The sequence below is a fragment of the Columba livia genome, chromosome 1, assembly GCF_036013475.1.
Source record: "Columba livia isolate bColLiv1 breed racing homer chromosome 1, bColLiv1.pat.W.v2, whole genome shotgun sequence".
NCBI classification, from domain to species: domain Eukaryota; kingdom Metazoa; phylum Chordata; class Aves; order Columbiformes; family Columbidae; genus Columba; species Columba livia.
In genome coordinates, this window is record NC_088602.1 from 85,355,003 (window position 1) to 85,376,443 (window position 21,441).

General features: G+C 49.0%; 1 protein-coding gene across 2 annotated transcripts in view; it reads right to left on the minus strand.

Annotated features, from left to right (window-relative positions):
• The window catches only part of IGSF3 (immunoglobulin superfamily member 3), a 104,043-nt gene extending 82,972 nt beyond the window's left edge, over positions 1 to 21,071 (minus strand). For both annotated transcript variants that reach the window (XM_065065276.1, XM_065065267.1), the window contains exon 1: positions 20,533 to 21,071. In XM_065065276.1, coding sequence (XP_064921348.1) covers positions 20,533 to 20,575 — 43 coding nt within the window. In that variant the 5' untranslated portion in view covers positions 20,576 to 21,071. The remainder of the gene's footprint in view (positions 1 to 20,532) is intronic.
• Positions 21,072 to 21,441: the final 370 nt, after the last annotated feature.

Genomic DNA, 21,441 nt, shown 5'->3' on the forward strand with positions numbered 1-21,441 from the left:
TCCAATCTAAACCTTCCCTGGCACAACTTGAGGCCATTTCCTCTTGTCCTATTGCTTGTTACTTGGGAGAAGAGACAAACCCCCTTCATGCCACAACCTCCTTTCAGGTAGTTGTAGACAGCAATAAGGTCTCCCCTCAGCCTCCTTTTCTTCAGGCTGAACAGCCCCAGTTCCCTCAGCTGCTCCTTATCAGACTTGTGCTCCTGGCCCCTCACCAGCTTTGTTACCCTCTTCTGAACTCTCTCCAGCACCTCAGTGTACCACGCTCTGCTAGGCAGCTTTCCAGCCACTCTCCCCTGAGCCTGTAGCGCTGCCTGGGGTTGTTGTGACCCAAGAGCAGGACCCAGCACTTGGCCTGTTGAACCTCATACAATTGGCCTCAGCCTGTCGATCCAGCTGGTCCAGATCCCTCCTTATGGCCTTCCTATCCTCTAGTAGTTCAACACTCCCACCCAACTTGGTGTCATCTGCAAACTCACTGAGGTAAATTCGGTAGGACATGGGGCTAAGCATATTTTTAACTTTCCAGAAGCAAGGAAACTGAGGCACCAGAGAGACTGCTTTGTGAGACTGAAGCCTCTCACACTACAGCTCTCCGCAACAGACATTTACCTTAATCAGAAATACCATAGGTAGAGACGAACCTGCCCTGGTGGATGCACAACACGAGATCTCACTGCCCTTAAAATTATATCATCCTCAATCATCCCATCAGAAAGTAGATTTAAAGCAATTTGGCTGCACTAAAGTCTGAAGCTAGTCTTTAATCTAGTATAGCCTTACTTTGAAAAGTCACTGGACCAAGCATCCAGAAGCCAGCCAGCCACACCTGTGGTCAGAGTAAAGAGCAATAGCCCATATGAACAAAAGGAAAGAGGACAGCAGGGCGGCCCTCCTGCACACAGGTCCCTGAGCTTGGCAGCTCATGGTGCTCAGCCTCCTTACTTCACACGGGCTTTGAAGAGGCTGGTGGATCAAGGTGCACCTGATGTAAAAGGTGAATAACGATCTGTGGTGATGTACAAGGGAAAGACTGAGCTGAATATCGTGATGGTTCAGATTCATAAAGGTAAACAACTGCTGGGGGGAATTCGCATATCTTTGTGCAACACACCTACTGCTTATTATAGTTTGACTATTTTCCTGCAAAGATGTTGAGAAAACAAGACCCTTATGACCTGCAGTCTTTGTATTCCCCTAAGGACATCCCAGTTTTGACTAATCCCATAGAAAGGCACTCCATTAGCACCATGGACTCTTTTCTGTACTTAAGATAGAGCCTGTCCCTTTAATATATTTAATCAACTATTTCTCTTCCTCCAAGGTCAAAACAGAGCCTTCCCAGCTCTTTTCCCACTCTCAGATAAGCTTGCTCTTCATATACCATACCATCACTACCCTTATTATGGGGGAAAAAAAAACAAACCAGCACACACACAAAAAAAACACAAAAAAAACACAAGCAGAAGCTCCCTGGCAGATGATACTTATATTGGGAATATGCAGGCAGGAAGTGTTGGTTTGCCCACGCACTACATCTAGCTTGCATTGCTCCTTGTGTCTTGTCCTCAGGAGTTTCTTCTTTCCTACAGCCCACTGAATACATGCCCTAGTGACTTATATATTTCACTACTGCTGGTTCCAGGTCTGCTTAGGCACTACAATACACAGCAGCATTTACAGTGGCCTGCTGGAATGCCCAAGGCAATGCCTACTTTTATATTTTCCAATGAAAAGCCGTGATAGCTTCATTATTGCCTTCCCAGCCTGAGCTTTGAAGCTGTAACCACAGGTACTCACTTTAAGATTTAGTGTAGACCTGCACAAAAAAGAGAAGTCTCCCAAGATTCCTATGTGTGCTTTTTCTTCTATTATTTTAGCTCTTAAAATACACGTAAGGACACACCATTTACCCTGGCGTCTCTAGCACTGCTCCCAGACCTCTCAAAGATTCAGCATTGTCATGCTAGTACCAAAGCCATGAAACGTCAACACACATTTCAAACCGCTGCACTCTTAGCTGGTATGTGCTTCCAACCTATCAAGAGGAGGGGGGGAAATGAAATTGTTTGAGCGACGAAGCCAGCCAGGAAATTTCTGACATAGTTCATTATGCCCTGCAGCCTGTGAATTTCTTTTTATTATCGTTCTTTAGTCTTCAGGTCCTACATGTTCAACAGCCAGGGTCACTCTTAGAATTGTCAAATGATATTCCCTCTGTGATCACTCACTCTCAGACAATAAGAAACTTCATTTTGTTTCACAGTCAATAATGTTTTAATGTCACTTTTTTTCATTTTCCTGCATGCTCTGCAATCCCTCCCAATATTAAACAACTGAACATCCCTATTATTGCTGTAATTCACCCCACAACATCCCAGATGCTTAAAAATACTCTGCCAGGAGAGAGGAGCATAGCGTCTCAAATCTCACCTTCACATTATCCTTGCCAACAGGAAACAACATTTACTACCCAGCCTTTCATTAAAGGAATTCCTTCTTTTTCATGAAGAGGTCTTTCAAAATACTTCTGATCCATGGAGAGTTTGGTTCCTTACCTTCCCTCAAATATGCTTTTCCTGAAGAAAAGCAAAGCTTCTTGCTGTCTTCATTTGAAAAAAATGGAGGGAGGGAGCACACACAAGTGCCTCCCTTTACCTCCAAAGAGAAACTTCAGTGTTTTGGCCCATCTTTTTATACTCCTGGAAGTTGCTTATTTGGCTTCGTTCCCCTCCCCGTGCTCCAAGTGACTCCAGGCTTTCCCCATCTCTGGTAGGGATGACATTTGGAAATTCAGCACCCTGACTTTCTCTGGGACCTCTACTTGCATGCTTTGTCTTCTGGGCAGAGCCAGAGCACCTCCTTTCCAACCTCCAAATCCGTACCCTCAGGTAGCCATTTGTGAATTGCTTAACCTCAAATTGTCTGCTTTTTAAGGAGAGAGACTTAATAATCTGCAAGATATGGACAGGTTTGAAGAGCTGATGACAAACTGCCCTGCTGCACACCCGTCCTTGCCTCCCAAAACCCACTGTTCCTCCAGCACTCCAGCTGTGTCCTTTGGCATGGGCACTGCACCTGCCCCCCACCTCCTTTGGGGCACACAGTTCTGCAAAAGTGGCACTGCAAAAAGTTCTAAAGTGTAATATCTAGGAATGAATGCAGGCACCAGCCATCTCTCCCACTTCCTTCTGGCATGCTAAAGAAGCATTTGTGCCCCTCAGCCACAGTTATTAGCATAAGAGAACATCCAATTTGCAAGGCAAAAGCTGCCATTTTGCACCTCTTCTTCAGCAGAAAGAGCTCTCAGGTAAACAGCAAATTAAGTTAGCCTCGAAGTCAAGTGTATTGGTTAAAAGCATGCATTTCCCTAAAACAATTCTTCCACCCCACCATAAAGGATCACAAGAATAAAAAGCATGGCCATACAACAGCAGACAGTTTCCATTTCCCTCCCAAATTCTGCTGGTTTCTCTTCACTTCACTAAGCACCAGCAAGAAGCTGCCCCTCAAAAACCTCTGTGATTCAGTTAGACACCATCCCTGAAAAAGAGACACAGATGCAGAGAGATTCTTCAGCTACCTGCTGCCTCTTTTTGCTAATTAAGATGTCAGAACTCTTCATCTCCTTACACTGTAATTTATTAGTTTGACATGCTACAGAGACTATCAGCAGTTGTCACCAAATTACCAAGGCTCCCATTTCAAATGGGAGGACAGGTGCTTTCTGGTATTTGGAACAGAAAACAAAACAAAAGAAAAAAAGATGCAGAAGCATCTATGTTACTATTACTTCCAGTCTGGGAGGGACAAAGTACAATCATTCCCTCTATGCACATTCATAACACAATACTATTACCAATGAGTAAGGAGGATAATCAGATGTGATTTTCCTCCCTGGGTAGGAACAACGCCATGCATTGGGGCGATTGACCAGCTGGAAAACACCAGAAAAACACTTCTTTTTTTCTTTAAATGTGAGGGGTGACTGCACATGGTCACAGGCTGCCCAAGGATGTTATGAAGTTTTCATCCGTGGAAATATTCAAAAGCTGTCTGGACATGATCCTGAGCAACCTGCTCTCTAGGTGTGCCTGCTTGAGCAGTGGGGTTGGACCAGGTGACCTCCAGAGGTCCCTTCCAACCTCAACTATTCTGTGAAGGACACTCCAACAGGACTGCATTCGTTGCTGTTATAGGCTCTTATTTACCTTAGCTCAGTGCCAAGCACCTACTCAGAGCAGCCTCAATGTGCCAGCTTCCATACAGACAAAAGTGCAGCAGAAGCACACTCATCTGAGGAAATTCAGTCTAGAAATGTGGTTTCACAATTGCACTTAAGCTGATCTAGATACCAGCTGCCATGGAAAAAAAGAAGTCTCACTTTCCCACTCGCTTTATTCCTAGCAACATACGCACTCCTCTCCCCATGCTTGACCCCCATAGTGAGCTGAAAAAAGAATGACACAAAGAAAGAGTTACTTGCTTCCACTGAGACAGCGTGAACACTTTTTTCTTTGGGGTTCGGGGACAGGGGCAAAGAACCCTTTTCATTAGCAGCTGGGATATTCCACCAGCTCAGCAGTGCTGTGAGGCGGCACCTCAGGCAGGCAGCAGATGGGTAAGAGACACCAGGGAGCAGGAGGGAGCGAGGCAGAGTGAGGGAGCATCATGGTCTCTCTCCACTGGGAGGCCCTGATGGTGTGAGAGTCTCTAACAGGCCTTGTGGCAAAGCATCAGGGGAAGCAGGGCTGCAGGTCACTCCCAAACACACAGAAGAAAATAAAAGAGCTCTGAGCCACCATTGTTAAAAAACAGCGCTAAGAGTAGCAGGCTTAATGAAGCCTAGCTTTCCCTGCCTTCAGGAGGGAGGCTGTCTCTGAGACTAATGACTTCACTGCAAGCTTCAGCTGGAGCTTCTCCTTCAGCTGGCAGAGTCATTTGGAGGCACTGCTAGAGCCCTTGAAGAAAAGGGCCTCCTTCAGTCCCGTGCCACCTCCCCAACTGGGCTACCTACACTCCACAAGACTTGCAGGAACTCGTTTATCTCCAAGCTCTCTGCTCCCACCAAATTTGTGTGAAACTGGCCAAAGGGCTACCCGGTTATCCGGGAAATGGTGGCAGATGAGGCAGCACAATCAGGTAATCCATCCTTCTCTGAAAGCCCAGCCTGAAGAAACCCAACGAGAGGCTGGGAATTGAAAACCACACAGAGGGAAAAAGCACTAGAAAAGACACAGTAGAACAGTGCTAAGAAGGGCTTTCGAAGGGAAGACAAGCATCTTGTATTTGGCAAGGCAGAAGAGGAGGAATTAATCTGAGAGTTCAGCGGAATGAGCAGACAAAAAAGCCTGAACAAATTGCAGAGGCAGAGATGGATAGGAAGTGCTGCAGCTTACACTTCTTAAGCAGGAAGACTCAGGTGAACATGCACATAAGTAAGCGCCAGAGACAGAGGTCAAGATTTTAATTTGAACAGAAATATGAATTCATTACATCAACAGAGAGAGGCTAGTCCAATTCTTATTAGTGGATAAAATTACCAAGAGGCAGGGACTACAGGAAGCGGTGGACAGGGTCACAGAAAGAGCCTCTTGTAGCCATAAAAAACCAGACCCTGAATCTGAGCATGGTGTACTCATGAGGATGTAAGAAGAGCTCTGTCAGAGAGGCAGGGGAAGGCAAAGACAACAGGACTCTGAGGAAACCGCTCCAGAAAGAGACCAAAACTGGCCATTGCAAGGGCACTTGCTAAGTCAAGGAAGGTAACGCTGGAGCATGACTGAGACATAGAGCAGTGGGGGCTGTTAAGAAAACCCTTGCGAAGTAAATCACAGGGACAGACTAAACTGACAGAAAGCTGGGAGGCAAGAGCTCCAGACAGAGCATCCCAAGGGGTTTGCACAGGACAGAGCAGCTGCTGAAGGAGGAGGGGATAAAGCAGCTTTGGATTGAGAGAGGGGAAGCTACGAGTAGCAAAGCAAACCACAGAGACAAGGGAAAACGAGCTGGGACCCTTAAGGCAAGCAAAAAGATTAGAAAATCTACCATTGTGAAAAGCATGGAAGGGAACACAGGGCAAACCCCCAGGTAAAGGCAGGCCCTTGTTCGTATGCCAGTCCTCTTTGTACAAAAAGTTGCTGAGGACTGAGGAGCAAATGTGAAGGTAGAGAAGGGGCTGTCCAGGCTGAGGGGGGAAAGTATTGTTAGCGACCATATTGTGAAGCAGGAGAAGTAAAAGCATTCATGAGGAACAAGGCAGAAGGAAGGAGCCGATCATTCTCTGAGATGAGTCGGTGCGGTCGAGGGATTCATGCTGGCGGTGCGGCACCTCATGACAGCAGGAGCAGAGGCAGCAGATGGTAGGGCTGGGAGCTGGGGGAGAGGGTGGAAAAAGTGTCCTGAGGGGTAGGGGCAGATGCCACTGCGTCAATGGTATAAACAGCTACGGGACACAAATACTGACAAACGAAGAGAGGTGGAGGGAAATCCAAATCCAAGGTGCAAGAAGAAAGGTGGCATCAAGGGTGGCAGGGGAGAGGGAAAGCAGAAAAGACCCCAAAGTGGGAGAGTGGCATTGGCAAGCGAGAGAGCTTGGCTGGCAAGCCAGATACCTCATTATGGCATGGGTGATATAAGCATGGGGAGGAAGGACCCTGGACTAGGCAACAGTACTTGCTGAACAAGAGGCGTCCCAGCCTTTGGCACTGAGACAAGAACTACACACCAGAGATGTGATGGAGAAAGGAACATGACCTTAATGACCACAAGTCTCACTTGATGTGTAGAGCCTGAAAAATGCTGCAGGTTGGATTTTTTTAAGATCATCAGCTCAGCAACACCACATGTTGGCACAAGTCCAAACACCCTCCTGCCTCCCAGGGCAATGCGTGTGGACACCCACGTGAGGACATGTGGCAGTGTGGCCCTAGAGATGCTCCAAAGGCATGCCCCAACTTCAGCAAGAGCTAACTTGCCCCTTTGTAGGGCTGCAGGTTTGTCTGAAGGTCTGGAAGAGAGCACAGTCCCAGTTTACAGACACAGACTATGCGTCTGAGGGTGACTAAACAGCATTTGTCACTGAACAAAAAAATCTTTCCCAATCAAACCCTTTCTCTGCCAATACACCACCCTTAGCATCTTCTTGCCTTCACTCCCCAATGAGCAGATGTATGCAGAAGTTTTGATCTTCAGCTGCTTACTTAGCAGAGCCTAGTCCCTTCTGATCATGGAGTTAAGGAAAGGCTTACATAGCTACCAGGGAGGGAGGTTTTTTATTTATCTGATTTCAACATGCCCAAGTTATCAGACTCTAGAGAAATTCAATTAATGAGAATAAAACTCTTGTTTGATGCAAGACTGAAAGGGTGGGGTTTTTTTCTGTAAATAGCTGCACCCCAGAGATTTTACACTGATTATAAGCCTTTACAGCAACTGACTGCTGCAAGTTGAGCAGATACATCGACCACACCACAACACCATGCATGCTGCAGACCTGTCGGGGGCTGACGGAGCTGGAGGAGACCCGTGTAAAGATGGGAGGAGGTAGGGAGGGCCAGGAAGACAGAGCCTGGAAGCAGAGAAAAACAAGCCCAAAGGAGCTGCTGATTCCATCCTGGCTCCTCAGTTTACTGTAGTGGACTGCAAGTAGTAAGGGTTGACACTGGTTGCATTAACGCACAGTTTTGCGAGTGTCTGACCACGGCGGCTATGACATACCAGCTCCAGACACAGAGCCAAAATTAAACGCCCCGTACAAGCTCGCAAGGCAAGGCAAGAGCACCGCTGGCATGAGGCTGCTCCCAGTAAGCATGTGAATGCCACCCCGGTTGCCCAAAGCTTCAGCCACCCCAGGCCATGGAGGTACCCCCAGCTCCACCACAGCTGCCTGCTCCCCACCAAGTCCCATGGCACCTGGTGCCTCTCCTGCCAGGGCCTCCTGCCACCATGGCATCTCCTGGGTCTCCCCTGAGAAGGGAGGACAGTCCAAAGGGCAGTGGGGGTGAAAGGACCATGGCGCACCTTGCCCCAGATTTCCTTCTCAAGCCAGGCCATGAATGGGAAGGCACTGAATTTTCTCTCACATTAAGGCAGGAAGGGGGCCATGATCATGGTGGGATGGCTGTGCATGCACCCCATGCCAGCAGCAGACCCCTTCTCATACCCCGCCCGGTGTTGAGGGCTGCCTTCCCCAAATGGCTCTGCAACCAGGGGGGTGATTTACAGCCAGAGACAGCAGCACTGACATAAGCTTTGCAGCCTGCATTTTGCAGCCATGATGGCATGATGAAGTCAGACATCTGCTCTGCTGTGCCCAGGCTAAAAGGGTGACCCAGATCCCAACATACGGGGCAGGCATGGCTGGCCAGGGCTCCTGTGCTCCATGCTGGCTGCTGTGCCACTGCAGATGCTGCCCAGTGTGGTGGGAGGTCCCTTCAACGCCCGCCTGCATTTGAGGTGCCATGGGCCGTCCAAACAGGCATGGCTGCGGGGACATGGGGGTCAAGCACATCACAGGGTGAGACAAAACAGCTACTGAGACCGCTGCTGTCACAGAGATAGGGGCTGCGTGCTTGCAGTTTCTTTTTAAAAATTAATGTTTCCCATACCAGTAAAACATACGCAAAGCATGGCCGCACATCCACCCCTGAGCACCCTGCAGGAGCCTAAAAGGAGAAAATTTCAACAGTGACCACCCAAAGTGGTGACCGTAGCCAGGAGGAGGTGAGGCTGCCATACCGTGGCCGCTCCAGCTTTGCTGGTCTGCTGCCAGGGCCGGGCCCAGCCTGTGTGCTGCCGCCTGGCAAGGTGCCACTAACTGGACACAACCCCTCTCCCAAGGTGGGACCGAGGGGCTCTGGCAAGCCCAGGGAATGATCCCCAAATGTTAGTACAGCAATGGGTCATGCCTGCGCCTGGGTTAGCCATGGGCACCATGGAAGTGGGGGAAAGAAGGAACTCTGGTGGGAATATAGGCTTTGGAGAATTTTTCTCCCAAAATCCTCTCTTAAGGTCATCTGGTTGGCCTTAAAGGGAACATAAGAAGGAAGATTACAAATCATTGAACCAATAGAAACCAAACGTAGGGTGCAAAACTCTTATACAAACCTTTATTTTTTTTCAAATACTGTCATGAAGATAAGCATGGCTCCTGACTCCAGCTTCCAGGCAGCTCTCGTCCTAGGAGATTTAGTCAATGTTTATTCAACGCGCATTTCACCAGGAGACCAAACAAACATCCATAATTTCCTCTGACACCTCCTAGCTACACTGCTCTGACAAAAGCAACCAGAGGCATCCAGTACCATTACATGCCAAAGAGAAAAGAAACTCCAGCTCCTTTACTAAGTCCCTTCAACACAGCAAGTGAGCGAGAACCAGCCGGAATTCATCAACTGGTTAGGGCAGCACCAAAAACACCTCCTGGCTGTATACCTGGGAAAGACACATAGGTATTTCTATAGTCTACTTACGCAGAAACCTCAGGAACTCTTCCTCCTCTTCCCTAAGGGAGATTCAAGACATTTGAGGTTTAACAGCTGCAACAAACAGTCTCCTCTTACAAGAGAAAATATTCAGGAACAAGATAACAAGACACACAGTTACCGAAACAGGATGAAAACATGGAAAAAGCCTCTGGGGTCTAAGCACTGTCCTAATGATTGCAGACTGCCACTCAGAAAATCTGAACTCGAGTATACAGCTCTCATCACCACTTGCCGATCAAATAGGAACGGCAAGATGCAAATCTTGCTGCCTGCAAGAGAGGTAATCTAAGATACCATTTGTGAGCAACCTGCTAGCAATGCCACAGTCCCAGCAAACACACAGAAATAAAAATCGGCAAATCCTGCAGTCATTCCCCAGTAGATTACTGTGCTTAACCCAAACATTAGTACTTTTCTGTTTGGGGAAGCTGAGGGCACAGCCTTTATTACACTTAAAACAGCAAGGGAATATATTCTCTATTCAAATTTGATTGCAGACATGGGAGATGGGTTGGGTTTTTTTTTTTTAGAAAAAAAAAAGGTTAGAAGGGAAATAATGCCAGCTATGCTCATTTAAAATAGTTTTAAGGACAGTATTTTATTTATATCACAGCCAAGAGGTATAACAATTCTACAGAGCCAACTCAAAATTAGCAAATACATTTTGCCTGTAGACCAGAAGAGAATGCAGATGCTAAACCTGTTATATAGACAGCAAAGTGTCATCAGAGCAAAGAAGGTAAAAATAGCAAAGTTATCTGTAAGATGACTAAGAAAATGGATTTTCAAAAATATGCTTTTAAATATGACACCCTTTTCTTAGAACTGCATGTATCCATTTAGCTTTGTTAATTTCTCAATTCTTTCTTTTGATAATTATTTTTGGCCTCCCACTAACATACTTCCCCAGAAGCCTCGCTTCACCCTACCCACACTCAAGCCTGGCATGCAATGTACTCAGAACGATTTAGAAATTGATGCTGATCACCCCAGTAACTACAGAGAATCTCTACCACAGCACTTACAGGGTCATGTATTGGAAAACTGGATTCCTGCTGTCTCCCACCCTTATTTCTACCCCTTCCTCTTCACACCCACCCATCTCAGCGGTCTCCATGCCTTCACTGGCAACTTCCAGGACTGATGAACCCTCCCTTCTCACACAACTCCTGCTTCCAGCACTTTGGCAGGCAAGAAACAGTCTACCTCTTTTTCCAGGCCACCGCCAGCACCTGAAGGAGGAAGCTGGATGCTGTCACCTCAGGAGCAGCAGTGGTTAGAAGACGTGGGAGCAGCAGAGCTGGGCACGGCTCCTGCAGCTGGGGTGGGAGTTGTGTCCCCCAGCACCTCTCCCTCTCGCACATGCCACCAGTGGCCAGGTGTAGAGACAGCCGGCCTCGGCTACAGCCACGCTGCTCTGCACATCTCCCTCTCTTCCACCAACACCCAGATGCCTCCCTAAAGAAAACTGCCCTTTCCTCGGATTAAATCTCTTTAGGGACTTAGTTGGCCTCCACATAGCTGCAGCCGCTGGTAATCTACATTTTCGAGGTAACAGCGGTAGTTGGTGCTTGGCCAAGCCTCTCAAGTCATTCCTCTGCCGTGCCAAAGCCCTGTGTATGGCTCCCCTCCAGCTACTTCTCACAGAGGGAAGGGTACCTGCTGGCACCCCAAAAAGCCACCTCCTGCTGCTTGCCCTTACCCCTGCTGGGAGCCCAGCCCTCCTCTTCCAGGAGCCAAGTGCAAAGTCCTGGGCTGCCCTGCCCTGCAAGCAGGTTCCCAAGGCTCAAACCCATTACGTCAAGATCATTAGGATGCTTTTAGTAATGTATCCCTGCGGATCTGCTAGAGCAGCTATCAGGTATTCGATGCACAGTAAATCCTTGCTCACACTCTCATCCCTACATCGTCGCCCAAAACAAGCCAGGTGAAAGAAAGGGACAGGCTGAGCTACACTGCTTCGCGATCCAGATGAGAGATGGGAGAAGCAGGGTGGCACCAGCCATGGGCAGGTCTCTGAGAAGAGGTGACAGACCTCTCCAAGGCACGGCTCCTGGACCCCTTGCCTGCTCGCTGCCATCCCACGGACCTCAGGGCTGTCTCATGTGGCATGGCCACATGATGACAACAGGAGTAAACCAGCCTCCTTCCCACTACATGTTCACTGCCATCTTTTCCTCTGCAAAGGCTTAAAAAAATGTCAGCCCAAGCACCAGGGCCAGGCACAAATCCAAGTAACTGCTGCAGTAAGCGCTACCCTTCCTTTGCATGGTGGTCACAGGGCAGCAACGGTCCTCTGCCAAGCTCCCCGAGAGCACTCAAGCCAAAGCAAACCAATAGCACACCCATGTGCATAGCAACTGGCAGTGTTCATCCTTTACTTTGGCAAAGTTATTCCATTTAAAAGATAAATGGGATGATCTCCCACGACTTGCCCCACAAAGGCAAAGAAAATTGCAGTGGGAGCAAGTTTTTAGCCTCACCTCTGCCACCTTCAGCAGCAGGAGATGTACGTCCTAGTGCATTACGGGAGATCTCTAGCTATAGAGGGCAAAGGGGCTAACGTGGCTGCAAAGGGACCCTGAAGGTCACACGCGGAAAAATCAAGAGGAGTGGATGGGGTGTAAGAGCAGCAGAAATGAGGAAAGAACAAAACAAAACCAGGCTTCTCAGGCGAGACTTAAACACATGCAAAAATGCAGACAGGGTACCTCTACACTGTAATGACGATGGCAGTACCTAAGAGGTCACCACTGAAGACACCTCCCCTTACACCTAGGCAAGGGAAAGGGTATGGGAGGAAAAGCAATTTGAGACGAGAAAAAGGAAGGTGTTTTGATATATACATATGAAGATGAGCAGGCAGATTTACACCCAGCTTGCAGTCCTTCAGACTCTGGACAACCTCTTCCCCTCTGCAACACAGGCACCTCAGGCTGAACTCTTGATCCCTGCTCGCAGGCAGGGCACTTGAAGCTGATCTTGTTCAACTCTGCCTTATTTACAGCAGAAAGGAACAAGTGCTTGGCGACTTAAAGCATTTGGCAGCTACACACTCTGGATTAGATTTAACTGCCGACTAGCTCATGGCATGGGACTGATTAGACGTAACAGCTCCTTACATGCCAGTGACCCATAGATTAACTGTGCTGCTGTAACACTGACGGCTGGAATGAATCACATCAGCTCCAAGTTACAGTCACGGGAGCTGTGCCCCACGAGCGTAACTGAGTGGCAAGGAGAGGCTGGTCCCATTGACACAGGATAAGCGAGAGAGCTTGTCCAGGTAAGTAACACCACAGAGCTCAAAGTAAAAATCAATTTTCTTCTTCTCCTAACACCAAGAGTGAAATCAATCAGGGCATAACAATCTCTTACACACTATGCTCCCAACATGTGTAAGAAAAAAGCAGCCTGCTTGCTTAACAACAGCAAGCAAAACCTCAGCCCTAACACTGCACTTTTCCTCAAAAAAAAAGAAATCAAATCCCATGACATCTCTTTAAGGAACTGAGAGCAGAGACAGAGCGACTTGCCCGCAATTATACCACAAGTCAGAAGAAAGCACTTGGAATTTGCATGCTGTGACTCCTGCTGTAGGCGCCGGATAACACCGCAGGCATAAAGGTCAAACCCTTCAGCAGGAGCCCTGAAGATATTGTCTGCAGGCCACAAGCAGTCAGCAGAAAGCTGGGAGATGGCACAGCGCCAGCCTGGGGTTTCTTGGTATCCATGCCCTTCATTGCAAAGCGCCTTAGCACCTGGTGGGGTGGTTGAACAATCATCCCCTGCAAGACAGAGCAAACATCCCTCCTCTGTAATGGGATTAGACAGCAGAGTGGGAAGACAGGGTACGGGAAGATCTAGGAGGGGAAAGCAAAGCTTGACAGCATATTCAGGAGGTGGAGGAAGCTGAGGACCAAGGATTGTGTGAGCAGGGCGGGAGCAGAAAGCACTGAGCTGGGGAGATGAGATGAGATGAGATGAGATGAAATGATACAGTGAGAAGGGGTAGAGTACTTTGAAAGCACACCAGAGATAAATGCATTGAGATAATTGCTTAGAAAGGAATAAATATTAGCAAGTACTATAATTACCTTGAACACTTTACAAAGCTGTAAGAAGAAACATGACTAGAAGAAGGGCTGGCACACATGTTCATTGGGAGCTCCTATTTCAAGCTAGCAAGAAGGAACCAACAGGGCCTGACACCCAGGTGGGTAATTTCAGCCTGGCAGCCAGCCACAGCCCTTTGGCTAGATCCTAGGTACTGGGTAACTTGAGTTAATAAGTGCCAGATTCCAGCAATACGGTTTTCTGGAGTAAAGAGCTTCTGGACGACTTCTGGCAACAAGCACCTGCCTTCTCCTGTGGCTCTTACTCAAGCTCTAGCTATGCTTTCAGAGAGATTTGGAGGATTCCTGTGGCCCTGGTGATTGTGCTGAATGGAGACAGAAAGTTTCATCCCAGAAGTCAAAATCTCAGTTTATCTAAACAGCCTAATCCTGATACCCATGCTCTAATGAGAGACCAGAGCCCTTCTTTCCCTGAGAGGTAAACAGATACTGTTTGCTTTTCAGGAGCTCAGTATCTCACATACAAGTTTCCATTTCTCTAAGGGCCTCAAAACCATCCATTTCACACATCACGCTGGCTCAGTGCCAAGCTCCTCTCAAATGCAGGACAGACACTTCGTGCTACAGAGTCCATCAAAAACCACACCTACCTCACACTGTGCTCCCAGCTCCCTTGAACAAGCTTATCAACTTCCATACAAAGCCCAAAAGCCATAAAAGTGACAGTGTGCCTCAGGCAGAGAGATCTGGGATGCAGCTGAGAGGGAAAAACAACCAACAAGATAGCAAACAAAAAAAAAAATCCCAAAAAACCTAGATGTATCGCCCATTCCCTGCTATTCCCCTGTAATCACAATTACTTCAGAGGGGAAAGCATTTGCTGGGAAGCGAAGCTATCTGCTTTTCTGTGTGAAGTAGGGAACACCTGGTGAACAACACCTATTCCAGACTTGTGCCACCAGTTAAAACAAAACAAAACTTAGAACTGCCACAACAGCTGTACATCAAAATCACCTCCAACCATTTCAGACCCTGATGAGCAGTTCTGCAAGGGTCAGAAGAAGAAAACCCAGAACACCAAATTGAACAATCAGCGTTAGAGTAACACTCCATGGTGCTAATGGCCATGCAGCTGCTCCATGGCATACGCTCTGGATCCGGATGGTTTCTGCTATCCCGATGGGATCAATTTTGTTGCCAGAAACTGCGCAGGAATCTCCTGCGCTTCAGCAGCAGCCTCAGCCCTTCCTGACTGGCAAAGTCTTATGCCTGAATAAGATCAGAAGAGACAGGCGAAGCTCTAGATGATTTTTCAAGTCCCAAATGGAATCAAAAGCTTGGAAGGAAAGAAGAAGTCAGCCAAGAGCGGGGGTAAGTACACTGTTCAGGAACGAGAGAACAAATACAGATGGATCCTCACTATCTCCATTTTTTTTAATACTCTGGAGCCTTTGAGGCTTTAAAAGCTATGGGTGTGGTGGAAAACCCAGCATTTTGTTAGATCCATCCTCCAGAGCCTGTTCTCATCTATCTTTTTTATCAGCTGGGTTCTCTACTTTCCTTCTCCTCCTAGTGCTTTCCCCTGGCTCATCTTTTCCCCACTCCTCCACTTGACACTTCTTCCTTCCCTGTGGATCACTGCCCAACAAGAGTGGGAAATGGACCTGGAAACACCAAGGAACCACCAGCAGTGGGGTAAAATCGGAAAGAAGGAGCCACAGGAGGGTACAGGCAGCGGCTTCAGCCAGAAACTGCAGATTAAACAGAATGCTGGGCAGGGCTGGCAGCCTCTGTCAGGAGCTGGGAACAGTTCAGAGAGCCTCCCCAGGACCCCCCCCTTCCTCTGGGCCTCCATAAACATCTGCAGGACGTGAAAAATGGATCTACTTTCAAGTCAGACAAGTCCCCCAATCCCTCTATGTATCTACTGGTTTTGCCAAGTTAGTTTTCAGACCAAGCAAGTTCTTCCAACCAGTTCCTCACGTGAGTACCCTGACCTGCACCTTCAACCCCCATACACTGGGCAGGAACCAGCCTGGAACAACTCCTTTCAGGAGCAGTGCTGCTTTTTAGCATTTGTACAAATATTGTGCAGCAACAGTACTGAGTGTCAAAGCCTCTCTGTTTTTGAGAAAAGCTTCCCATCACTTAGCTGAGATGGTCTGTTTTTGTGCTTATGTTCAATTACTTATTGAAATGTGACTTTAGCGGCAGCTTAGAAAGGCAAGATTTCCTCTCATCTCATTGCCATTTGCTAATTAAACCTCCTAACGACAAAAAGCTTACTAAGATACATCATTGGAAACATGTTCTTAGTACACTGATGGAGACAGGGTGAGCAACAGGTTAGAGCTGGAAATGACAAATACACATGCAGACATCTTAGACCCACCGAAGGCAGCTGCAGACCCAATTTCTTTGCCTCACAATTTGAGCAAACCCCTTTTTGTCAGGAAAGGCTCCATTTTAGCCGCTCCATAGCTGATAAGAAACAGATGCTAAATGTCTCCTAACATTTAACCAGAGAACTGCTCCTTAAGAGGATTTTATAAGACTAGGAAAGAGATGCCAATACAAAAATGGAGTCGAACCAATTTAGCAGGTTATCATTAAGGAGTATTTAGCATCTTAAAAGCCAGAGGCAAATCACAATACTGCAGTTTTCCAGACACTGGCTGGAGGGCCTAAACGTCCTTGATACCAGTAGACAAGTCAAATCATGAGCAGAGGAACCTTATCAACAAGAAGAAAATCCAATTGTGCTTGAAAAGCTTCCCCCTTCTTTTCCAGCAATTTTCTTGGTGCTGTAAGTTTTTTTGGCAGGGTTAGCTTGCTAACCATCAGACTGCAAGGAGCACTCTTTCAGGTTGTAGCACTCTGATTCATTTGAACTAAAGCAACTGAAACATCTCTGGCTTCATAGTAGACTGTATAACCTTTAAGACCACGGCTGAATCCATGATTGATTTTGTAGGAGTAAGAAAGAAGCCAAGAGAGATCAAAAGGAAGCACTTTGAAAGAATTAAAAAAAAAAAAAGGCAGTTCCCTGGTTAAAAAAATTCAGTAAGCCTCCCACCACAGAAGTGATGCTCTCCCTTCCCAAGCTCATTGTGACCCTCTCTCTCCAGGCCCCCTCCCTGTGGTCTGCTGCACTGTTTATTCTGCCTTTCACTTTATATAATGGGTCTGGTAAAAGTGTTCCAAGAGCACATTCGATTTACAATAAAAACTGCTTTAATAAAGACATCTAACTTGACGGAAGGTCAACTAAAAGACGACAATTCGCATAAACCAAAACCTCCTGTGTAAATCAACAGGATTTGCAGGAGCCTCAGGATGTCGGCCAGTCTGCAGAGAGGGTGTCTCCTCACAAAGAACTACATTTTAAGGATGCACAAGAGTGGAGCCTGCCAGCCCGGCACTGACAGGGCATCAGGGTGCAGCAAGGCAGCCTCCCACCAGGCTCGGGCAACCCAGCCGAACCTCACTCAGAAGCGAGGTGATGGCCATGGCCATCGGCAGAGCCTCTGCCCGGCATGTTCCCCAAACACAGCTCACCCTGGCCCACAGGACCGGTACACGCCAGGGTGACCTAGAGGCAGCAAAGACGGGGTGGCAGCGGCACAACCGGCTTGCAAAACGGAGCTCGCAGTGGAGCACTTTGGGCAGACGCAGATGGAGAAATCACGATCTTGGCCACTGTTGCTAACAACGCATCGAGGAGCAGATGAGGCGCCAGCAACACTCCCGGGCCGCTAGCTTCAGTAAACAAAAACCACCCCAAACCCTGTGTGTGCAAACACCCACTCTGCCGTTCTCTCCGTCTGTTCCCCTCCAGCCAAGCAGCCCTCAGCTCTATCAGCATCCAGGCTTGTGTTTCAGCCACTGCCCCCTCCAGCCCCTGTGCCTGGGCAGGCAGCAGCAGAGCAGGCGGGTGCGACAGAAGAACTGAGTGTCAGGCAACTGCACGCTGCTGCTCCCCAGCCAGCACTCCTTCTGCACCAGGAGACAGGCCTTTAAGATCATCCCTGCATTCTCCAAGAGTCGCCTCTGCATCATTATTTCACTCCAACATGCCATTTACAAGTGAGCTGCAGTTTCAAGACGTTGTGCAGGCTCTACTCCCCTCTAGGAATCGCAAATAAATCACCAATTACTATGCATGAATAGAGAGAGGAAGAGGGTAATGAGTCTATGTACATATATACATATGCAATGTTTGAACACAAAGAGCTGTAAATTGCATTCACAGGTGGTATTCTGGAGACTGCAGGAGACTCAAAAGCAGAACTATTCATAAACCAGTCACCGACATGAATGAATTCAGCATTCCCCAGAAGCCTATTGTGTTTCCTATATATTACACTATAAATATGAGGAGTATCAGACTTTGCATCCCTGCAAAAAAGAAGGTAAATCTTGCAACTACACATAGGATTAGCACTGGCTGGCACAAGTATTAATGGTCTCATCGCTGCATGAGGATTATTTAGAGCACTTGCTCTATTTTCCCATTTTGTACTTGCTGTGATGAAGTGCCACTTGTTTAAAGAACCCTGTAACAAACACTGCAGCAACAGGGAAAAAACAGCAGAGATCTACAAATGTTACACCCACATGCCAGATGTGGGTTTTCAAACCCTGGTTTTGCAGTTCCTTGGATTCTGGTAGCTAGTTAATGTCTGATATATTACATTAAATCATCTACCGGCTCTTTCCATAACCACGATTCTTCCTTCAGCAATTCTAATGAGTTTCCAAAAGGATAAGGAAAAAATTGAGTTGCATTTTTTTTTCTGCATACTCAACCCATAGTACCTTATCCATATATTCTAGCATTAACATTACTTGTTTTGAATGCAACAGTCTTTTTCTAGCCAGTCAGAGATCTATGTTACAAAATAAGGCTTTTTACTCCAGCCACTTCCCCACTAAGTCAAATGATGTCTCAGTTTTACAAACAGCAACTTTTGTGCAACTCGAGGCTTTGAGGCACAGTCACACGTGTGCAATTTTGTTAAAGCCAGCAGCTGGGCAAATGCAGATCAACCGTCTGAAGAAATCCAGGTTAAAAACACCAGAAGAAAACTAACTTCAAGCATGCACGTGGTACGCTTCTTACGGTTAAAAACTGCCTTGCATTTAACACAAGGTCAGCAGAGTGTTTCTAGAAACTAGATGTGTCCATGGGATTTGTGGATCACTGAAAAGCAACCAGTTCTCCAGGTGACGGAAGACATCTCGCAGTTCATCCCCTGGGGAGGGCGAAGGTACCTTACAGCCAGTTTCAGGACAAGCCCGGAAAGGCAGCTCCTGCAAACAGAGAGCCAGGACAGCCCTGGCAGCCAGCCAGATGCCTGGTCAGCCCCGACAAGGGATGTCCAGCACAGGCCTGGAGGTCCCACTTCTTCTTCCCCGTTGCGGGAACCCATCGGCAGGACAATGCCCTCTGCTGATACAGCGCTACATCAGCTGGGAGCGCTTCAGAGCGGCGTGCAGGACACCGGCCGCTCGTTCGCTCACTCCATATTAGGAAGACTTAAACCAGAACGGTGTTATTGTTCTTCAACGGGAGAAGCTAGGCATGCAAAGCCACGACAGCATGCGATTGCCGTTTGTCTACACCCATCTTGCAGGCTACAACAGACTGCCTGAGCAAAGTCACCCTGGACAAACTCAGCTTTAAGATGGCTTTTTTTTCAGGGAACCCAAAGAAAAAAGCTACTGGCTAAGGGAAGTTTGAACCTCCTCCAAAACCATTTCAAAGAGTCATCTCTCTCTTTCCTGAAGACAGAGAGAGAGCATGAAAAACCACACAGACATGCAAATTAGAGACATGGACACAGGACTGCAATTCAAGTAAAAACATTCCCAAATTGGCAGAGCAGGAATGTGACAATTCTCAAGAGAGTAAAATTGCCAGCCTTGCTGCTTCTTCCCTCAACAGCATTAATGCCAGCAGAAAATCTTACCAATGAAAAGACAAATCAAAACAATTCCGAGGTTACTCTGTACATACACAGGCAGAAAGCAGCATGAACGTGCCGTACTGTATTTTCCACAAACGTTCCTATCAACTCATCAGTACTAAGCCAGGCACACGGGCTGCCACAAACACCCTAAGAGGCACTTTAATTGTCTTGCATTCTGCTTTTCCCAAATTTGTAGGAAGGGATCTTGCATTGCTACAACATCTCTAACCCAGCAGTGTGGACTCAAAGGACTTTACAGAACTGCGTACAGTCACCCCCTGGGCAGGCACTTGTGGGACGGGACAAAAACACACACGTTTAACGGTTCGTAGGGTACAAACTGCAAGCAGAAAAAGAAGGGACGACAGGAGGAGTTTGGAGAAACAGCACAAAGCAATAAAATTGCATTTTACGACAGCAGGGACTGCCTTCCCTCTACGTTTCAACGCACTCTTCGAGAGAGAAGAGGACTTTGTTTCTGCAGCCTACCTTATCCCAGGCATTTTATCTGCCTTCATTGTGCAAAAAGCTCAACGCCGACCCGTAACTCCCTACCCATTACGATTCCCCCTCCGAGACGCGTCCCCTGACCCCAGCACGGAGTAGCCCCCTGTCAGACCGCTCGCCTTCCCAAGTTGATGCCGGAGGAGGTGCCCGTCCCCTCCGTTCCCTAACCCCCACGCCCCGGCTGGATCCCGCGCCGCGCCCCGGCGAGGATGGTCAGCGGGGTATTCCAGGTGGAGATTAAACCCTGATTTTTATTTTTTTTTTTTAATATCTATCTATTTATTTATTTATTTCCCCTCCTCCCTCCGACTGTAGAACAGCGCGGGCACTGACAACTCCTAGGGGAAAGCGCTGGTAGGGAATGATCCTCCCGGGAGCCTTGCGAAGGAGAGCACCCGCCGTGGGTCCCGTCCCATCCCGTCCCGCCCCGCCCGGGGGACCCCCGTCCCGTCCCGTCCCGTCCCGCCCCCGCCGGCGGCCGGCACTTACCGAGGAGCAGCAGGGAGGCCAGCTGCGGCCGCAGGGTCCGCATGGCTGCCGGGGAGCGGGGCGGCGGCCGCCCTTACCTCCCGCCGCGGGGCGCCGCGGGGCGCCGGCTCCCGGGGCAGGCGTCGCGCCGGGCCCGGCGGCACAAAGGGAAGGTGGCGAGGCCGGCACGGGGAGGCGCCAAGGCAGGCGGGGGCATCGCCCCCGCAGCGGGGCAGCCGCCGCGCCTCCCCGCCCCGCCGCTCCGCTTCGCTCCCCGCCGCCGCTCTGCGCCGACGGCTCCTGGGGCAGAGGCAGGAGGCGAGGGAGAAATCGTCTCGTCCGCAGCGCAGGAAAAAAAATCAGAAAAAAATGGGCGGGCGGGTGTGCACGAAACAACAACAAAAAGATCTCACCCTAAAAGTTATAAAAATAAAGGGGGCGCCGCGCTCCCCGGCTTGCCCCGGCCCGCCTGCCCTCACCTGCCTGCCCGCCCGCTCGCTCGCACGCCCGCTCGCACGGCGCTGTCGCCGCCGCCGCGGGGTGCCCGGCGCTTCCTCCGCGCCGCCAAACTCCTCCCCCGGCCCGCCCCGCCGCCGCCCGCTCCCCCCGGCGGCGGGCGGGGGAGGCGGGCAGCCCCCGGTCGGCGGGTAGGGCGCGCTGCGCGGCCGCGGAGCCGGGCAGGGCCGGGGATGTCCCGGCGTGTGGGCGCCCCGGGGGCGGGGGTCGGAGAGGGCGCTGCGGAGCGTGGGTTTTGGAGGGTCGTGGCTTGGGTCTGCGAGGCCAGGGGTGAAGCCGGGGTCCTAAAAGAGCGCGGGATAAAACGGGTTCCTTTGTTTTAAGGGAAAAAGGGAGTCCTCGGGCGCTCCTCGGAAACGCGGATTGCTGGGAAATGGCATAAATGCTCCCTTTTGTTCCCATGCAAACCAAAAA